At 37.1% G+C, this 21,608-nt stretch overlaps 1 protein-coding gene and 1 long non-coding RNA gene across 7 annotated transcripts; one reads left to right on the forward strand and one right to left on the reverse strand.

Moving 5' to 3' along the window:
• Window positions 8,079–11,352, forward strand: LOC109837752 (DNA damage-binding protein 2). 3 transcript variants are annotated; one of them, XM_020406100.1, is made up of 9 exons: window positions 8,079–8,105; window positions 8,186–8,306; window positions 8,484–8,575; window positions 8,839–8,968; window positions 9,053–9,179; window positions 9,250–9,334; window positions 9,405–9,441; window positions 9,644–9,840; window positions 10,908–11,352. In XM_020406100.1, the coding sequence occupies exons 2-9, from the start codon at window positions 8,280–8,282 to the stop codon at window positions 11,134–11,136; spliced, it is 924 nt and encodes a 307-aa protein (XP_020261689.1). In that variant the 5' UTR covers window positions 8,079–8,105; window positions 8,186–8,279; the 3' UTR covers window positions 11,137–11,352. The 3 variants fall into 3 exon arrangements, with proteins under 3 accessions (XP_020261689.1, XP_020261688.1, XP_020261690.1); XM_020406099.1 differs by lacking the exon at window positions 9,250–9,334 and having other exon boundaries at window positions 9,053–9,207; window positions 9,348–9,441; XM_020406101.1 differs by lacking the exons at window positions 8,079–8,105; window positions 8,186–8,306; window positions 9,250–9,334 and having other exon boundaries at window positions 8,313–8,575; window positions 9,053–9,238; window positions 9,379–9,441.
• Window positions 16,373–21,177, reverse strand: LOC109837753. 4 transcript variants are annotated; one of them, XR_002246417.1, is made up of 12 exons: window positions 21,138–21,177; window positions 20,974–21,015; window positions 20,832–20,876; window positions 20,686–20,721; window positions 20,541–20,594; window positions 20,334–20,387; window positions 18,264–18,305; window positions 17,925–18,036; window positions 17,776–17,830; window positions 16,914–17,022; window positions 16,594–16,767; window positions 16,373–16,457 (listed from the first exon to the last, which is right to left on the reverse strand). It is a non-coding gene; the product is annotated as an uncharacterized LOC109837753 (long non-coding RNA). The 4 variants fall into 4 exon arrangements; XR_002246416.1 differs by having other exon boundaries at window positions 17,756–17,830; XR_002246415.1 differs by lacking the exon at window positions 17,776–17,830.

The following is a 21,608-nucleotide window of genomic DNA, read 5'->3' on the forward strand; positions in this document are numbered from 1 at the left end:
TTTTTTTTATAATTTTTAACTCTTGAGGGCGTTTTTATAATATTTTAAACTTTGAGGGTGCTTTTTAAAAATCTCAAAATTTAAAGGGGTTGTTAGTCATTTTAAGTGTTTTCTATAATTTTTAACTTTTAAAGATAAGTTTTGTAACTGTTGAAGTGTTGAGGGTGTTTTTAAAACAATATCCATCTAAACGGGCAAATGGGTGGGTAATAACCCGCCCATTAATGACATATTTATCTTTAATAGAAACTATACCCACCCATTTATGGCCCATTTAACTAAATGGGTGGGTTTGGATGGTTCATTTGGCGGATGGGTATGGGTAGGCAATTGGTTTTGGATTCATTTTGCCATCCCTAACCTGGTCCAAATCAGGGAATCGCCATCCTGAAGGACCTGAACCCTCCTTGAGTACGAAATGGAGACGTAAAATTGAAACATCTCATGATAAGGTAAATAATGATCCCCAAAGTAAAATGTACTCCTCCTCGACCTCCTTCTTTTTTCCTCCCTTTAGTAATTAATTGTTTCCAGGATCATTTCTTGCGGCTATAAATCAGGAGTCAGTTAATTAGAACTAGTAATAAACAAATTTAAACAAATAAAACTAATATATATTGCCTAAGAAGAAGAAATACATTATTTTAGCAAAGCATATGTACACATAAAAAGAACGAGGGAGAAATATGTACGACCAAACCATCGCTTCCCAACTTCAAACTAGCACATACTTACAATCACCAACAAAGATGATCAAAAAAACCCCCACAAAAACAATATTTTACATCGTATTAACAGATGATACTCCCGGGCCTCCCTAACTAATCGGTTAATCGTCGGCAAGCGCAAATCCGCACGACGCCAACCCGCCGGAGTGTACATGGGTCGTGCCAGCTCTCGGTAAGCGACCGATCTTTTACGGAAGGCACCCTCGCTTTTGTCCGCCGTTCAGCACGGCGCTTCCCTCACTCTGTGCTCCCTAACCACGTCTGTGCGTGCAGTCGCCATCTCCCGTCCCGTCTTCCTTCCGATCAACTTTGGGAGCCAACGGGCGGCCACAAGATCGCGCTGATGGCTGTGTTGGGGTCGGAGACAGCCGGCGCCGACACGGGAGACGGTCCTCCGATGAGATGGAGATGTGAGGAGGGGAGGAGAGAAGCCATTGATTAAGATTTGTTGGCGTCTCTCTCTTCCCCTGCTCGTAATTTATTTATATTTATATAAGAGGGGATTAGGAGTGCTGACGAGGAGAGGAGCTGTCAGCGCTGTGTATTTGGATTATATCCCTTTTATAGTTGTATTTATTGGAATAAGGCGGATGAATAATGAATATAAACGGGGTCAACTACAGAAAACCGACATGAACTTTTGAGGAGCTGCGATAAACTCCCATTTATTTTTATTTTTTTATTCCACTAAACCTTCTTAAACTTAATTTAGGAGTTGTTGCATATAATTCTCATCAACTATTTTATTGCACTAAATTTCATATGAGAAATTCTCATTCGGGCAATTTAACATTATTAATTCTAACATCTCATGGCTCAATCACGAGAAAAAAAAAGTGAAAATAATTTCTTAATCCTTAAAAAATACCTTTTTCTTTTTTAATTATAAAAAGGGTATTTTTTAGATTAAGAAGAAATCTTTTGTCCTTTTTTTTTGGTCATGTGTTTAATAGTGATACATTAGAGAGAGATGATTGTGCTTATTTAGGGGCTAAAGATAAAATTTTCAAGTAAAATTTAGTGAAAAAAAATAAATAGTTTATTGAGATTAAATAACTTCTAAAGTTCATGGGGATTTAGTATAATAATAAAAAGTTGATAAGGATTTTGTGCAACTCTCCAAAAATTCATAGAAGATTTTTGTAATTAACCCTATAACCGTGAAAGGTGTTGCCAAAGCTTGATGGATTATGGATTTTACGGATCTAGTGGATGGGTATTAGGGTATGGGATCCACTGTGGATCCGAGATCTTGAAATTAGAGTTGGGAACCCGGGATTGGGATGGGACGTCGAGATAATGGCTCATTATAAATGTAAACATCCATTGATTTTGATTTGGACAAAGTGGCACTAAATAATGTCTGATTTGACAATAAAAATTTTCATATATAGAATCAGAATATAATATTAATGTCTGACTTGATATAAAAGTTGTCATGTATAGAATGAGAATATTGGACATTTACGGTAACGGGGGTGTTTGTTTCACAAATAAACAAGAATAGGAGTAGGAATCCGATTTTTTTATGGATTCCTACCAATTCCATAAAAAGTTTTAAAATAAGTTTGTAGTTTTATGGAATCCCATTTTTTTTTCATTCTATGTTTGTTTTACCCCATGAAAAAATAGAATCCCACTTTTATAGAAACCCTCCAATTCCTAATATCTAGTTTGGTTCAGAATAAATTTTTTTTTGGGATCAACACTGTAGCAACGACTAGTTCAGTATTCAATCCAAGGGTTTCATTTGAAGGCCGTACTCCCCAATTACTCTAGGGAATTGAAATTCAATAATCAACTAATAGATCAACCATGTTCTTAAGAGATTATACACGTAACGAATTATAAAAAACAACACATTATATTACCCAGCGGGAAAAAATAAATTATCAAAAACCTTGTTGTTAACGATTCACATCAAGCACGGAGAAATGAATCTTAAAATTGGGGGGAAAATTTATACCTTCGGGTGCAGCGGGAGAAATTACTGAAATCCAAGCAACAAACCCACTGAAATCCAAGCAACAAACCCACCGACGGACACCATGAGGCAAACAAACCGACCGAAAACCAGATGTTCGAGAAGGGACCACCAACAAACCGACCGAAACCCACCAACAAAGGAGCGTCGACGATGAGAAGTTCGATAAGGGATCACCAACAAAACCGATCGAAAACCAGAAGTTCGAGAAGGGATCACCAACAAACCGTCCGAAACCCACCAACAGAGGAGCATCGACGATGCGAAGAGGGAGAAGCCGATTCCGCCAGCCACAAGTTCGAAAAAGAAATTGAAGGCCCGCGGGAGAAGAGGCGCGAAGAGGAGTGAGATGAGGCGGGAGAAGAACAACGCTCCAACCACGGATCTAGGGTTTTCGAAGACGACGGAATTGAAAAACCCCAAAGAGGTGAAAGGGATAGGGATGTCAGAAATATCGCCCAAATCCGATCAAAATGAGAGGATTTGGGAATCCCTAAAAAAGCACTATTTGGGGGTACTTTACAGATTTAGAAATCTGTAAAAAAAATTTGAACCAAACTCCAGATTAGGATTCATTTGAAATCCTTTAATTACGATATTGCCACTATCAGATCCAAACACCAATCCTTCTCTATAAAATGGGTGAAACAAACAACCCCTAAAATAACAAAGAAAAAGGCCACAAAAAAATTCATTGTTGTTAAACATGATATCTATTGCAACTGTTGATGTACTAGTTGTTAGACCCTAGAGGGGGGGGGGGGGGATTAGGGTCTTATGCTAATTTATGCTAATCTAATCCAATTAAATATCAATTAAAATTAATTAACAAGTTATCCTAGCAAGTATGAAATACCACAAGATATATGAGCTAGGATAAGCAATGTAAACAATGAGATATATCATATATGATGAATTATATATATATATATGCAAGGATATATAAAACTAACACAAGGGGTAAATGATATGAACTAGATAGTGGATCATATAAATAATGAGCAATGCACAAATGACGATATAAGATGAATGCAAAAACAAATACGCCAAAGACAAACTCAAACAAGCAATATGATCACGGAGTTCAGACCTTCCGTCCTACGTCTCCGCTTCCCACTCCCGGGGAGAAATCCACTAACACAATCCAGTTTGGAAGCCGAAACTTCTACACACTCGATTTCCAAGTTCACCGAAAACTCTCACACAACAAACACTATGCAAACACACTCTACACCCACTAAGTGTTGAACTAGACGTGTCTCCCTCAAGTGCTCGGTTACTACCTCTCCCTAGGTTCGTCAACCGACGCCACTCCTCTTGGGACGATCCCCGACTCTCGCCACACACTTCTCTCTTGGTGTACAAGTGTATTACAAAGTGAATCTCTCAATAAGCATAATATAACAAATGATTGTTCTCTCTAACAAGGTGAGAACTCAATTAGGCTTAACTCAATATCACACAATCCCACAACCCAATTATATAATGTATACAAATACAATAAGCTTAAATGGGTGTGTGTAAACAATGAGTGAAATCAAAATCAAAACTAAACTCAATTAAAATCTAGCATATAGAAATTATAAACAAAATAATAAATAGCTAGAAATGAGTTTAGAGATTCTTCTCTGAATAACAAGATGGAGAGATGGAGATTGAAGCCCAAACAAGAAGATAATCTCCTCCACTTGTGAAAACCAAAACAACTTTAAACCAAACCCTTAAACAAGCTTAAAACAAACTTAAACCCTTTTTAAAACCCTTGTTAAAAACTTTTTTTTGACTTGAAAGAGAGCAGCAATAGGGTATTTATACCCACTCAAAAACTCAGCCAAAACTCCCAAAACAAAAGACCAAAAAACCCCAGCCAATGGTAACAAAACTTGCCGTTGGAAACAGTCAGACTGAACGGCGGTCGACCGACGAAATTTTCGGTCGACCGACGAAATTTTCGGTCGACCGACGAAATTTTCGGTCGACCGACGAAATTTTCGGTCGACCGACGAAATTTTCGGTCGACCGACGAAATTTTCGGTCGACCGACGAAATTTTCGGTCGACCGACGAAATCATTTGGTCGACCGACGGAAATTTCGGTCGACCGCTATCCAGGTCGAAAACAAAAGAAAACAAGTAGACATCTTCGGTCGACCGATGGAGCTCTCGGTCGACCGCATCGGTCGACCGACCAACTCTCTGGACCATGCTGACGAAAGAACAAACGAGCGGTCGACCGGATCGGTCGACCGAAAACTGATATGCAGAAAAACAGGTTTTAATAGCTGATTTTGAGGCTTTGGAAAATATGTTAAAAATAACAAATGAAGTCCAAAAATAATGAATCTTTGGGAAATGTATATAAACATATAAATGAACATATTGCAAAAAGAATTTTCCAAATTGTATTTCCCATTTGTGAAAAATCATCATTTTGCAAAATAGTTCAAAACACGAAAAAGTAAACATGTGAATTTTGATGTTTTGACATAAATCAACTTTTGAAACTTTGTGAAATATTTCTATAGACTTAGTAAAACATGTATAAACTGATATTAAAGTCTATAAACTAATAAGATAATATTTTCACAAAATTGCATATTCTATGCAATGTTTTCAAAAGCACAATAGAAAATATGAAATATATAATTTCATATATATAATCATAAAAACTCAAAACCATGTATGTATATATATATAACTATATATATGCATAGAAAACAAAACTTATGTATATATATAAAACTATATATATATACGAAGAAATCAATAAATGTGTGTGTATAGATATTGAGCTTAACGTATTAAACACACATAATATAAACCTATACTAAATTACCCAAGCAATGATCTTGATCTTCATTAAAGCTCAACTTGGTACACGTTGCGGATGAAGCTTGAACTTGATCTTTAACTTGAATTGCAAGGCTTCACCGACATTCCGCCGACCTCCTTTGGATATGATCGTTGAAGCTCTATTCCATCCATCCTCCAACAACGTTGTTTGTCTACAATACATAGGAATGCACAAACACTAGACAAACAACATTAGTAGTAAATTGTTTGTAAATCATCATCAAAACAAGAAGGCCAACAATCTCCCCCTTTTTGAATAATTCACATGCATATAAACAAGAAAGAATATACTCACAATATTTCTCCCCCTTTGACAACATCAAAAAGGGGAAAACACCAAGAATGAAGAGAGCGAAGGCTCCCCCTATCAATAAACATAGGTGAGTATCAAACAATTTTAGGGAATGCTCCCCCTATCAAAAAGCCATATAGAATATATGCAATGAAGATCATGGCAAACATATATGAAAATAGTGTCTCATAAAAGAATATAAAAACATGTATAATAGTAGATTTATGAAATCAAAAGAAAAAGAGCATGAGAATCATGCAAAATGTTTTCAAATGAAAACGATTCAATCAAATGAAATCATAAATCAAAATTTAAATCATAAAACCAAAATATCATTGATTTTTAAAAAAAATTGAGGTAACCATATCTAGCTCTTGAGCTAGTAACAACCCATATAAACTGTTTGTTGGAAATTTGCAGTAAAACGACAATGAATGAAAGAATTGCGTTTGACTTTATTCTCTCTAACTGTTTAGAAAAAGAATGATTACAACTCTCTCTCTACTCTCGATTACAATTTGAATTCCTGATTACAAAAGAGAAGAGAATGATCTGGATTCTCTCCTTTATTTAATTCTGGGTTCTTCACGGTGGCGATGAGATGCTTCCCTCAAATGCTCGCGTCGAGTTTGCTTCTCGTTGACGATCCGAATATCTATGCTCACTGGAATAACAATCTTGTCTGGTTGATAACTCTTGATGAGTTTTGTAGTTCAGAACGAATAACAAACTCTGATCAAAAGAGTTGTTTGAACCGAAAATGATTCGGTTAATAAGCCAAGTATCTAACGTCTAGATCCCTCAATGGATGTTGATTCTCCAGACTGTGTAAAGAGTTAATTCTCTAACTCTCTCTCTAAGATCCTCTCTAGGAAATCTGATCTCCGCAATCCAAAAAGCCGTCCCTAACTCTGTTGAGTTTGTTGATATTTATAGGGGGATTAGGGGTGTAACTGCCCCCATAATCCGCTCCTAAATGGGGGCTTAGTTACCCCATTGATCGGGTGTAACAACCCACGTAAGCCATTCCTCAAATCGTGGGTGAAGAGCAGTTTTCGAAACTGCCTGGATCGTGTTTGAACTGGTCAGAACTTTGACATGCGTTCTGGTCTAAATTCTGTGTTTGAATGCAGCATCTAGAGATGCGTTCTTCGATATTTGAAGGTGCATTTGGCAGCAGCATAGAGCTGCGTTCGATGTCGATTGGAGCTGCGTTGGGCAGCGATGATGTGCTGCGTTGGGCAGCGATGATGAGCTGCGTTGGGCAGCGATGATGAGCTGCGTTTGACAGCGATGATGAGCTGCATTGGGCAGCGATGATGAGCTGCGTTTGACAGCGATGATGAGCTGCGTTGGGCAGCGATGATGAGCTGCGTTTGACAGCGATGATGAGCTGCGTTGGGCAGCGATGATAAGCTGCGTTCGAGCAGCGATGATGAGCTGCGTTGGGCAGCGATGATGAGTTGCGTTTGAGCGTTGCTGAAGTCGCGTTGGAGCTGTGATTGGCCACGATTGGAGCTGCGTTTGAGCTTTTCTGTCTTTATATATGGATGACACCAATGACCAGTAAAGAAGGTCTTATTCGGGCCATTTGTGACAATTGAGGCATCTCAATAACGCTCTATCAACTGCAGGTCACGATCTCCACTGAGATTTCTTTGTATGGTTTAGCCATGTGCTCCTCAGTGTGTCGAATATCATTACACTGCTCATTAGCATCTCTAATAGTTGCTAATATAACATTAATCATGTTGTTGTCGCAACCATCAAGATCAATCATCTCACATAAGCAGCTGTATCTTTGTTTGCAGTGGTTGAAGCTGCTTAGGTGATCAAATTGGTGTTGTGTCTTGAAGATGGTACGTAGAGAGGGCTTCTATGTCTTGATTTGAAGAGGTTGTCGATTTGTAATCTCTTTCTATCAGAGTGTTGCTAAAGATCGTCGTTTTGTAATCTTTGCTTTAGCTCTTTGACATGTGAAAGTCTTCAAATTGTAGCCTTCTGGAAGTCGTCCGATTGTAACTTCCATCATCAGTGTTTGATGGGGAATCAGCTATCTTCTATTATTTTTAGACAGCCTACAGAACCCCCTCCAAAGTTTTCGAAAGTTCGCGGTTGACTGGGACGAATTTTCGAAACACTTTGGAACCCAAAAATTTTGTTGATCAAATGTATCTTATCGCAGATGGAATGGAGCATCTTCGTTGACTTGGGTTATCCATTCACTCTTGCATAGTTAACAATATCAAGTAAGACTTTAATTCATTGCTTTTATGATTCTTCGTACCCTGTTCACTATCTCATAAGCACTGATACTTTGCTTGTTCAGATTTAATTCGACTAATGATGGAACATTCTATACATCATCATCTGATGGGACCATTTGTTGCACTGACTTGGAGACCGGAATACCACATACTTTGATGGATTGTAATCCAAATGGATGGAATGTAACTTATTCCTTCTCAGATTAAACTTCAATAATTGTTACATTTGGTTTACTTTCACCTGAAAGCAGTTGGTTCAACTTAGGTCTTATTGAACATATTTGTCTGGATATCTTTGATGAAGAATCATGACCTTTGGTCTAACTGAATATGATATTGACACATTTATCTGATCTTTAGGGTCCAGCAACTTGGCGAATGCTGTATGGTATGGATATTAACTCAGATAAAGGCCTTTTGCTAGTGGCAGATAATTTTGGATACGTATACTTGTAAGAATCTCTCTCTTCAATCGTTAATTATTTTCCTGTTGGAAGTAATTTTTTTGACTGGCATTGCAAGTGTAAGCTTATGGCGCTCGTCAATCATCTTAGTTAATGGAATTTGGAAACTTCTCCATTAGCTGATAATTGCTTCCAATATTAGGAAGAGAATACATATTTCTAATGGCATTACAGTCTAATTTTGACATTCTTCACATTCCTCTTCGTAATTGTTGGTTGCTAATTCTTTTATAATGAAAACAACCCTAAAGGTTGGATGGACGTTCAAAGATGAGAACGGGAGAACCAATTCTAATGCATAAAAAGGGTAGCAAAGTGGTTGGGCTTCATTGTAATCCCCTTCAGCCAGATGTTCTTCTAAGTTGTGGAAATGATCATTTTGTGAGTTCATTCATCAATTTGTTTAATCCAGGATTTTCTCATTGCCTTGTTTTTTTATTTTAATTACTTGGGTATAATATATAGGCTCGAATTTGGGATATTCGTCGATTGGTGGGTGGATCATCCCTTGCCAGTCTTGCTCATGGGCGAGTCGTTAACTCAGCATACTTCTCACCACAAACTGGAAACAAAATCTTAACGACTTCTCAAGATAATCGTATCCGAGTTTGGGATTCTATCTTTGGCAATTTGGATTCTCCTAGCAGAGAGGACTTCTCAAGATAATCGTATCCGAGTTTGGGATTCTATCTTTGGCAATTTGGATTCTCCTAGCAGAGAGATTGTTCACAGTCAAGATTTCAATAGGCCGGGATTCTATCTTTGGCAATTTGGATTCTCCTAGCAGAGAGATTGTTCACAGTCAAGATTTCAATAGGCACTTGACACCTTTTCGAGCAGAATGGGATCCAAAGGTTTGTATTTTTATGATTCTCTATTTTTCATGTGGTCTACATAGGGGAAATGAGGGAGTGTGATATTGTTATAACAGATCCTTCAGTTTTCTTGTTACTTCTGCTGTATGGTTGTGATAAAAGCATTATGTCCATGATTGCAAGTTTTTTGTTTAAAAACCTTTTAAACGCGTTTAGTCATTAAAAAAGCAAATCTTTACAGGATCCCTCGGAATCTCTAGCTGTTATTGGTCGATACATCAGCGAGAACTACAATGGCGTGGCATTGCATCCCATTGATTTTATAGATACAAGTACCGGGAAGCTTGTTGCTGAGGTGATTGATCCAGATATAACAACCATTAGTCCTGTGAATAAGCTACATCCTCGAGATGATGTATTGGCTACAGGGAGCTCAAGGTAAGCCTCTTGTCTATTCTATTATGAAATTCATTGCCACTAGGATGATAAAATCTCTTTGTGGAATCAAACTCTTCTCCCCTATGTTGGTCGTGTATTCAGTTTAATGCTATGCTGCACCACACCAGCTCTTGTATCACAAGTTTGTGTCCGTGTGTTGTAAAACGTATTAGATAACTCCTTTGGTAGCTGGAGGAGGCTTGTTCATGCGTCCTGAATTATGGATATGCCCACAATTATCCTCAAAGTTTTGACGGCTGTTGTATTTCCTTAGTATGCTCTGCAGTCTGCACAATAATGTGTTAAATAATTAAAAAAAACTTTGTCAGTATAATATCTATGAAAATATATGAAATAATGATTTGGCTTTAAACATGAAATCATTAGGCTTCTTCGTTGAAAGATAAAAGAAATTGATAGGCTATACGCCTTCACATATATTCATGCAAACACTTTACGCTGTATTGCTTGTATGTAAAGATTATATTTGTACTATTGCTATCGAAATCAATATAAATTTTATGTATAGAACATGCTTATTTTTGTTTATGTCGCTTTACTAAGTTTATGTATGCTACTAAGTTTATCGAAATCAATTCAAATTTTATGTATAGAACATGCTTATTTTTGTTTATGTCGCTTTACTAAGTTTATGTATATTACTTGTGGTACATGCGCATTGCCCATGGTAGCATTGGCCCATAATAGCTGCCATTAATGTCTAGCAACCCGCGTAATCCTTTCGATATTGGGACCTAACTGTTACGCGAACCTGTTTCCCTTAGCTAGGTTGAAGATATCTATCCTATACTAAACTTTGGAAAGAGGCATGTGTGTGCAACTACTAAGTCTCATCATTTAAAATAGTTGCATTGTGTTTGTTGACTTGTAATAGAGCTTCTGAATGTATTCTTATCCTAGCTCTTTCAACATTTGGCGTGGCAACGTATTCATATTATGCAGTAGCTTATTAACATATCGATATCAGAGCTAGGTTGTTTAATTACGTCACATATCATGAATCTCTCTTAAACCCCATCTTCTTCAATTATATATCTGTTTTGCAGGTCTCTTTTCATTTGGAGGCCAAAGGAGGATACCAACTCTGCACGACTCCAGCAAGAGCAGAAGTCTAAAGACTTCATAATTGCAACAGCTGAGAAGAAATCCAAAAGAAAGTTTGATGACGACAGCGACGATGATTTTGATTCCTACTCCAAGGGTAAGAAATCCAACGGCAAGAAACAGAACGCTAAGTCGAAGACCAATCTGAAGACAGTTAAAAGCAAAGGTTGAGCGTGCGGAATATGGAGTCATTGCTCATCGGCTACGGTCTCTTGTTCCTTTTTGTACTAGTTTGCACCGACTCTGGGAAATTTTGATTTTACCACACTGTGTTCAGTTTTTGTATATGAATTGTGGCATTATAATGGGCTAGTTTAATCCTTCTGTAAATGTAATAGAACTAATTTTGTACGTAATAGATATAATGTTGAAATTTGCTTTTATTTTCTTCTTGTTGCCTTTTTAAATTAATGCTGAATTTTTCTGTGGTTAGTGGGAAGTCTCTTAATTTGTTGAAAGCCTGAGTCAGATTGTAGACCAGCTAGTATTCAATGTTATTCTTTTTCTTTGTTGAAAACTTGGAAGAAGCATAAATAATGGATTAGCGAGACAATGTTTCTTTCTACGCCATTAACTTTGATTGCGGTGGGTTGGTGGTAGTTGAGAGTTTAAGCTTGTTGAATTCCCATTTTGGCAGTATCTGGAGTTGCCTACATTTTATGTTCCTAAATCCTAAATCTATCCGATTTGCATATTTCTTAGGGCATGTTTGGGAACTTGAACCCCCATATTCGTTTCTTCATACAGAACCAGCTTCTCCCGCAAACTAAGAAAATCCTCCTTGATCTCCAGTGGGAAATTCATATTAGTTTTCTCCTCCTACAGCTTCTCTAAGAAGCTCAGAAAATCATCTTGGCCCTCTGGAGTAAAATCCATAGTTGAATGATAGAGCTCTATATTCATCTCTATTAATAATTTGGGAAAAATGTGTCCAGGCCCCAAAAGTGGGAACTTCGTGTGACTAGCCCCCTTGTACTTTGCCCCATGTGGAATAGCCCCCAAAAATAAGCTTTAATGTTTTAAGCCCCCTCCACGTCAGCTTTATACTAAAAGCAGATCGTATTTTGCAAAAAAACCGAAACTGCCCTTCTCTTTCTTCCCCAGACGAGTCCTGGTCCGAACAACAGAAGTCACTTCTCATTAATGCGATATGATGGGGAAAATGGAGGGAAATTTCCCCCTTTTTTTACTCCATCTCATGAGCAATAACTAGTTAGTTCTCCATTACTCCTCCTCATCAGACCAAAATTCTCTCCATAACTCTCTCCATCATGAGCAATAACTAGTTAGTTCTCCATTACTTCTCCTCCTCAGATCAAAATGGCTGAAAAGGACATCATCTGCATTGTCTCTTCGCAGTATAAAGCGGTATTCTTGAAGATTAATTCTTCAACCACCATCTTGGATCTCAAGTTTGATGCGGCAGAGAGGTTAGATCTTCCATACGAGTCATTAATTTTGGCATACGAAGATCAAACAGTTGGAAGCTTAAAATTTCTCATTGAGAACGATGGTGATCTGACGTCTATGGTGGAGCATTGCCACAATCTTGGACTGAAAGAGGTTCACGTGCAAGCCTTTAAAGAAGGAGATGATTCTTCGAATAAACAGGAAAACGAGCAAGTCCGACAAGACATGTAGGTTAACTGTAAAATCAATTAACTTAAGTTCTAATCGTCTTCTTGTTAGTTCTATACTAGGTTTAACTGGACTTCAGTTCTAATGTTTTATTTGTCATTAAGCAGTTCTTTGTTATGCTCCATACTAGAGTTCTAATGTTTTATTTGTCAGTTCTAATCGCTATTTTGTTAGTTCTACTAGAGTTATTGCTGGTTCCACTATAGTTCCCATATTGTTAGTCCTAATTGTTATAAATTAGATATAACGTGGTATAAATTAGACAATGTAGGTATAAAATAGAACTAACAAGCCATCAGTTAGAACTGACACTAACACACTACAGATTAGAACTAACACTGTGCATATTATTAGAACTAACACGCTACCGAATAGAACTAACACTGTAGGGGATTAGAACTAACACTCTACAGAATAGAACTAACACTGTGCAGATTAGAACTAACACTCTACAGAATAGAACTAACACTGTGCAGATTAGAACTAACACTCTACAGAATAGAACTAACACTGTGCAGATTAGAACTAACACTCTACAGAATAGAACTAACACGTTATAATTTTGAAATAGCTTGTTATAAAATAGAAATAACTTCGTTAAATTAGAACTAACCTTTAATGGCTATATTGTTTGTTCTAATAGCTATTATGTCAGTTCTAATCAATGCACTGTTAGCTCTAATGGTTATATTGTTAGTTCTTTTAGTTCTAATTGATTCTAACAGCAAGCAATTGTCGTTTTTGCTTTTTAGCTTTTGCTATTATCTGTTGATACTTCTACTATTTGTGCAGTTTGAACTCAAAAAGTGTAGACTGTGGCCCGTCGGCGTTGTGGACCACAAGTGTTCCAGATAAGAATCCCAATGACAATCCTTTCGGAGATGATGTCATGACGATTGATGACATGATTAGCAGATCAGAGAGGATTCCTGCTTGGTGGCACACAGATTTAACCGGTGAGGGACAACGATTTGAAAGTGCGAAGGAGTTAAGATTGGTCTTGCTATACTACTCCATGGTAAAAAAATTCGAATACGAGTTTGGGAAGAATGAACCGAAGCGTATTCGAGTGTTTTGTCGGTTTAAGGCAGCAAAAAATTGTCCGTGGATGTTATTTGCCTCTCCACCGAAAAATGATAATAGACTTGAAATCAAAAGGTTCATGGACAATCACAGTTGTGGGTAGCATGGCAATAATGCTGGTCAATCTAGAGCCTCAAGGCGATTCATTGCTACCCAATTACAACCCACGTTAAAGATTCGACCGGATATACGGCCTATTGACGTTCAAAAGGAGTTTCTAAGCTCGTATGGGATTAGGGTCGATTATAGTAAGATTTAGTGGGGGTAAAGAAAGAGCACAAGAGAAATTATATGGTGATGCCCATGAGTCCTACGATCAATTACGATGGTAAATAGAAGATGATATATAACAAAAGACAAACTAATTTCCTTTATGTAACGTTGATTATAGTTATTTTTTCAATGTTGGTACTAACGCTTAATCTTCAATTTTCTAGGTATGTAGAAGAGGTCAAGAAGACAAACCCAGGTAGCTATATTCGTGTTGAACAAAATGAGAGGAGGTTTACAAGGTTATTCATATGCTACGCCGCCTGCATAAATGGTTTTTTATACGGCTGTAGACCACTCTTATTTTTGGATGGTACCTTTCTTAAAGATCGATTCAAAGGCATACTCCTAAGCGCCGTAGCATATGATGGAAATCAGGGGATATTTCCATTGGCGTATTGTATATGCGATCAGGAAAATAATGTTAACTGGAAGTGGTTCTTACAAGGTTAGTTCTATCCCTAGCCATGTTAGTTCTGTTGCAGGTTATGATAATTCTAGCTCATTCATTGCTAACTCTAATTCGTGTATGGTAACCACAACTCTTTGTAGGTTTGTGGTCTATTCTCTATGAAAGGCCAGATCCATACAACCCTCCACACAAGCTAGTGATAATTTCAGATGCGGATAAAGGGATCAGAGAAGCAGTTAAAGAAATTTTTCCAGATTCTATACACTCTCGATGTGTGTTGCATCTAGTTGAGAACTTCAGGACAAAGTTGAAGGATTTGGGATTCAAATCAAAAGATACTCAGATCTTGGGTAATCTATTGCAATCTGCCTGTTACAAATATACTAGAGCAGAATGGAACGATTACATGGACGACATTAGACTGGTCGACGAAAGAGCTTACAATATTGTGATGAACTACGCTCCAGAGAACTGGGCCAATGCGTTTTCCCCTGGAGTTAGGTAAGTTATAAGCTATTTCATTACATGACTATTATAAGCCGCTTGACGAATTCCCTATTATGTTTCAGATATGGTCACGTTACATTAAATGTTACAGAGTCATTCAACAAATGGATACATGAGGCTAGGCTACTACGGATACTTCAACTGGTAGAGCACATACGTAAACAGATTATGGTTCGTATGAATGAGCGACGAACCATGGCTGAAAGCTGGAATCAATTTCTTTGCCCCAAAGCTGAACTTGCTCTCAAAGAGAACATGGAAAATGGCCGTCCATTGGAGGTTCGTCAGTCCCACACAGGATTATTTGAGGTACAATCCCATAGATCTTGTCAAGTGGATCTAGACAATAAAACATGCACTTGCCGTGGGTGGGATGTAACCCGTGTCCCTTGCAAACATGCATGCGCATCCATTATGTTTATGAAAAGGGATGTCTACCAGTTCTGTGACTGGTTTATGACGGTTGAAGCCTTTAAAAAGAGCTACGAGCCAATCCTCTACCCTATCCCTGACTTTGAGAAGCGCATCGTGCCAAGGGATGAGATACAGATCCTACCTCCACTTACAACAAAAAGGAAAGGGAGAAATAAAACCAGGCGTATCAACAACAGAACTGTTTACACGCGGCCAGTAAAATGTTCTCGATGTCATATGGAAGGTCATAACCGTAAAACATGTAATGAATCTATAGATGTTTTCGTCAAAAGTTGGTTTTGCTGTGGAATTCATTATATCTTCGGTCGATTACAACAAACACTACAAGAAATTACATCTTTAACGAAGGGATTTCCCTTCGTTAAAGAGCTGAAAACCTTCGTTATTGTATGCTAACGACGGGAGAAAAATCCCTTCGTCACCCGTCGTTGAAGCCCTCTTCGCTAAAGGGTCACGAAGGGATATACTACCCGTCGTTATAGAGTCTATAACGACGGAACATATTACCGTCGTTAATATTTACGACGGTAATTATAACCGTCGTTACCATCAGTGACGGGGATATTTTCCCGTCGTTAACATCAATGACGGGAATATTTTCCCGTCGTTACCATTAGTGACAGAATATTTTTCCGTCGCTACCATTAGTTACGGGAATATTTTCCCGTCGTTAAAGACTAATTAATGACGGTTGGATACCGTCGTAAAAGTCCTCATAATGGGTAATTAGTAACCTATCAATGACGGTGCTTTCCCTTCGTTGATGAACAAAATACGGTTTATAAAACCATTGTAGACTAAAAGTTTCTAATATACATTAATAATAATTTTTTCATTCATAGGCAATTATCATATTATTCTCAACCTGACACTAAGATTCACAACACAAATATATTAAAAATACCCAATAATGAATAAAAGGGAAATTAAAAACTCCAGTCATTAATAACATCAATAAATAAAATTCCACCATCCTCAAATATTCAATACTAATAACAAGAGTTAATATCCTAATTGTTCTAAAGAAAAATACATGAAACTATCTAAAATAAATTAAAATAAAAGTTTAGGGAAGACATTCTTTTATCTCTAATCATCGTCAAAAGAAGACTCGAGCTACCCCTTCTCCTACTCTTGCATGGATAGCCTGAAAATTTAAAAAAAAAATCATATAATTAATAAATATCAATTAAGCAAATATTATCTTACTAAGTAAAAATCACATTTTTAGTGGAAGTAGTCAATCATAAAAGTATATAACAGATTTTATAAAAAATAATTACCTAGTCCTGCACATGTTCTCGAGTTTGAGGAGTCAATGAAGGTGATTGCCTAAAAAAAGTTCTTGCATAGCTTTCACTTGTATAGGATAACTTTGAGATCTGCTACATAATTACCAGGTCAGCATTTCCATCTTCAGCAAGGACAACCACAGCACGAGCCGTTGAAACAGAAACCTGTTAGACACGGATAGCCGATCACATAACAAAATAAATGTGCAATCATACACTGAAAAATAGATGTTAGAAAACTCTAGGAGATGTTATACAATGTACAACATAACATTCAAGAACTTTACCAAAAGAGCATAAATAAAACCAACCTTTTTCAAATCAGCAAGAATAAGAGGGCTTCCCCTTCTGCATATGACAGATGTTCCCTTGAAATCAAACTTCATTTTAGCAATATCAAGCTCCATATCCTCCTTGAATCTTTCCGCCATCAACAAAAAGGAAAAACTTCAGAACTTTGCTCAATACATAAACTGAAACTTCTCTAGGAGAATGAGAAACTGAAACTTCTCCAGGAGAATGAGAAAAAGACTGATGTTTATGACAGCTTATGTGCATTCTCCATAAACTTTTATAAAGCAAACTAATCAAAGTGAGATAGAAATGCCTAATATTATGTGTTTGACTATATGAGATGAATGCAACCACAGCATGATCATAAGAATGCTTAATGGCATTTTGGAGATACTTATCTGATAACAGGGTATAGGATCAATTGCATTCAAAAGATGCATACCTTTACTCTAGTCCTCATCTGATGCAGATTATGGGTCAACATCGGGTATAGTTCAATACAAATCTTTTTAAGCTTAAATGTAATTTGGTTGTTTGAGTCCCAAATGTAGTGACGACTTACTACCAAAGGCCATCAGCATCAACCAGATATGGAAAAAGGAAAAACTATTGTCGTATTGGATATATAATTGTGCTAATTACGGACACACCCTTTGTACTAATGAGTTTAGTTGAAGTTAAAATCGAATGATATTATTAAACGCCAATTTTGTGCTAAATTTTTTTTTTCAATTATATAAATGTGTAAACTAAACCTAACATAGGGTGACTGCTCTCTTCCTTGGTTTCTAAAGACAAGAAACACTACCATTATGTAGTCTACCATATCATTATTAACAGAATAACTTCTTATACTGACCAGGCTTTATAAAATCTAACCAAAATCAGTAGCTTTGAGTGGTGAATCTTCTTTTGTTGACTTAAAAAGGAAGTTCTGCAAAAATGTGTATTTTACGTTAATATGGATCAAAGAACTTCCAGCTTTTTCTAAGACAACTATAAAAAAGATCGGTGTTTGGCTAATCTACCTCTGGCTTCATGTCTCGATGCACCAAACCATGCAAGTGACACTCAGCTGCCACTTTAAACATTTGGCGGACTACTATCACAGCATCATTTTCAGTATAACGACTATCTTTCCTGTAATGATAAAGGACCTCATGTAAGTAGTCATCTTATCCATTTTTGATAAATTATGGCAGACGAGCGTTGATGATCTCCAAGCAAGAACTAAATGTGAATCCCACAATAAATGACACTCAAATCCTCTTACACAGAACACACGAGGAAAATAAGTTTGCTCTTTACAAGATGAAAAGAAAGGAAAATTTTTTCAAGTCTACAAAATTTCAGAATAGTAGTCTTACTTGGCTAAAATTCGATCTAGTAGCCCTCCTCCTTCGCATAATCTGAACATAGGAAAACATAACATAAAACATGATCACCATATACTGAGACGTGCCAGTCTGAGTTGCATATTTTACACAGAAAGTAACCACCTAAAAATTACCAAGCCACTATGTCATGGAATGAATGACCATGGGTTTTTATCGTTCACAGACGCATCCATATTAATGTATGCAATAAAATGTTCTCAAGCCTGATTTAATTGGCAAGAAAAATATAAGACATATTGCAATCTCAGAAATAATATATTCTTAACAATAAAGAAGACTGGTGTTTCAGCATGCGGATAAGATCAAGAAAGTCCATAAAGGTTCAACAAAAAGAAGTCCAGCCCCAACATGTGGAAACAACTGTTGGCGCTGGTCTCTGACAAGTCTAATAAAATAGAGCTTAAGATGACAAGTCTTAACAGAATAGAACTTAAGATGACTACTCCAGGAATTATTAGTTGCATCTCCACTGTTTGGTTCTAGTTGCAGTTCACATAAATGACAAATATGATAACAATATCTATAATAAACAGAAGGTTGTAGTTGCAATTTACTTAAATGACACATATGAAAATAATATCTATATAAAAAGCATGTTCCAGTTCCAGACCAAATCCTCAAAAAGTAGAGACCCTAACACTTTAATCACATGCCAGCATAGATACGATCATAAGCCACAGCTAAAAATTTGAAGCTTGAAGTTTCTTAGAGGTGTAAATTTTCACCAACAAACAGTTGCAGTACTTTATAATCAATACGAACTATACTAAAACTTCATAGCTTTTGATCATTCAATCCGACAACATCAACGGACTTGACATGTATAAAATCCACAAACTAATAAAAAAACAGATGTGGTCAAAATTGGAAGGGAAAATATAAGGAAAAAAAATAGAAAGTTGGATGCTTTGAAGGAGATGCACACAGGTAACAAGTTGTAAAATGAATCTGATACTTAATAGAATATTAGAATTATAGAAGATCATCTAGTGTTGCTAACACTTGTGTAGGTGGAGGATATGATATTGGTCTTATTGAGGATAATCAAGGTGTTGATGAAGTATCAAGGGTTCAGAAGATTGTGTGCAGGTTTTAATCCTAGCAGAAAGAATGCATTAGATATTGTGCTATGCTGCAGCTGCGAAAATCGCCATAAACCATGGATCCAAGCGTGCAAAATAATTTCAATTTACCATAATGTTCTTTTCCTTTCACAACATCCCAGGATGTTGCATACTTGCATGTTTACGTAATATCCATTCTGGACTAGTATCTAAAACCATGTAAAACCTTTTTTCCCCCAGCTATGAACTAAGGATAATATGTTGAATTGTTGCATTTAACTGTCTCCATTGTATGCCTTTGCCAGAGAGATCGATTTTAAAGTACTAAAGTCTAGACTCAGGGGTTAGCGATCTTTCCAACCTTTGTAAGTCAGAATTCAATTAATTACAGCATTGTCATAAGAAACTCCTCATAATTTTATTAATTGCAGCATTGTCCTAAAAAAATTCCTCATAGCATACAATTCTTTAACTGTTATGTTATGTTATGGGAAAGTAGAACTAAAAAAAATCAGTGCCAATTTCTAGTACATTGAACCACAACCAAAAGGATCTATACAAAAGACACTAAAATAATCCAATCCAAATCCGAATGGTTAGATCAACAAAATGAACCAGATTCTGCAAATGCTGGTGTTATGGAGTTCGCATGCTCCACCAAGCCTTATCCCTAAACAAACTCCTGCTAAATTTAGTTTCAAAGACTTCCTCCACCAGGAGAAAAATGCGATAGTTCCAGAATAAATTGAATTTGGAAAAATTTTAGGAAATATTTGATTGGCAGAGTTCAACATCTTAAAAACGGGTAAGTAAAGAAATAAGTTGTATTTCAATTCCGGAATTGCTTGTAGTCGCAATCACTGTCACAAGCTAAATGTGGGAAGTTCACCAATTCTTAGCAAATGAGGCATAAAAACTTTACTCAGACAGCATCATTAAATTGAATTGATTCCTAAAGAATGTTGAAATAACTTACATCCTTGTATGACTTTAGCTGTGTGTCCACCAGTGATCTCCAGCTTTGAACATTCTGTAATCAATAATAAATTACAAAACCAACTTTTTTTGACACCAATGAACATTCTTAAACAATAATAAATTACCAAAGCAGGTTATATGTCCTAACCTACACCTGAGCAGATGCCAGATAGAGGAACTAGATCAAGAAAATAAGCAGACTTACCTACTTCAACCCTTGAATCCTAGACAACAACTCCGACTGCGACTCATCTAAATCCTGTCACAAAATGTTGCTTATTAAAAATACTTTCTAAAAACTACAAACACAAAATAAACGAGTATAGACGACACTTAAATCGTTGTCTCACCTTGATCCTCGCTCCGATTGGCTGCACACCCTCCTTCTGAAATCAAGGAAAGATAACTCTCAGACTATCCAATAAACTAATCATATTTGGTAAAAATCGTATCATAATCAATCTTGAATAATAAGTGCAAGGTTTTTATATCATACCGGTGAATTGGAAAGAGGAGATGATTCATGCACTTCATTCTCTTGCTGAAATAACAATAGCAAGAAAAAAAGAAGCATAAGATATTCAAATTTCTCCAGAAAATACCTTAAGTTTCAAATAAACCCTAAACCTTCAATTGACCTTGATCTTTGTTCCTGAATCCTGTGGCTCCTCATCCTTCTCCTGCAATACCACAAATAAGCACAAAATAAATAACTTTTTTTTAACCAAGAAGCGATTTTGATTGCAAGAATCAAAGATCGTCAAGAGAATAGAGCGATCTCAAGGAATAAATCAGACATTACCGGCGGCTGTTGAAGAGGGGAGAAGTGCAAGATATAACCCGCCATTAGAGATCGAGGTTGAGGTTGCTAAGGTAAGGGTTTGAGAGAAATCAAGAGTGGGCGAGATTCAAATGAAAGCGAAAACAGCGTGAACTGAGCGGGACTGTTCTACGCGGCGGCCGCAAGTGAACAGACGCTGGATCGGCGAAAATCGAGAGAAAAAGGAGAAGAAAAATCGCGCTGATTTTGGGGGGGGGGGCAAGTTGGGGCCCTGTTCTAGCGGAAACCGGCGAGAACCGCCTCAAGCGGCGCCTCTGAAAATTAGGGCAGGAGGACGACTGATATTCTGGGAAAGTAGGAATGAGAGAGGGTTGGTGATTCCGTCGTGATGTCCGAAGGAGAGGGGGGCGACGAACGAGTGTTAAAATTTTGGGAACGGGAACAAGTATTTTTTATTTGGGGAGGCGTGACGGCCACAGGGAGGGCCGGCGC

The sequence above is a fragment of the Asparagus officinalis genome, chromosome 4, assembly GCF_001876935.1.
Source record: "Asparagus officinalis chromosome 4, Aspof.V1, whole genome shotgun sequence".
Taxonomy (NCBI): Eukaryota; Viridiplantae; Streptophyta; class Magnoliopsida; order Asparagales; family Asparagaceae; genus Asparagus; species Asparagus officinalis.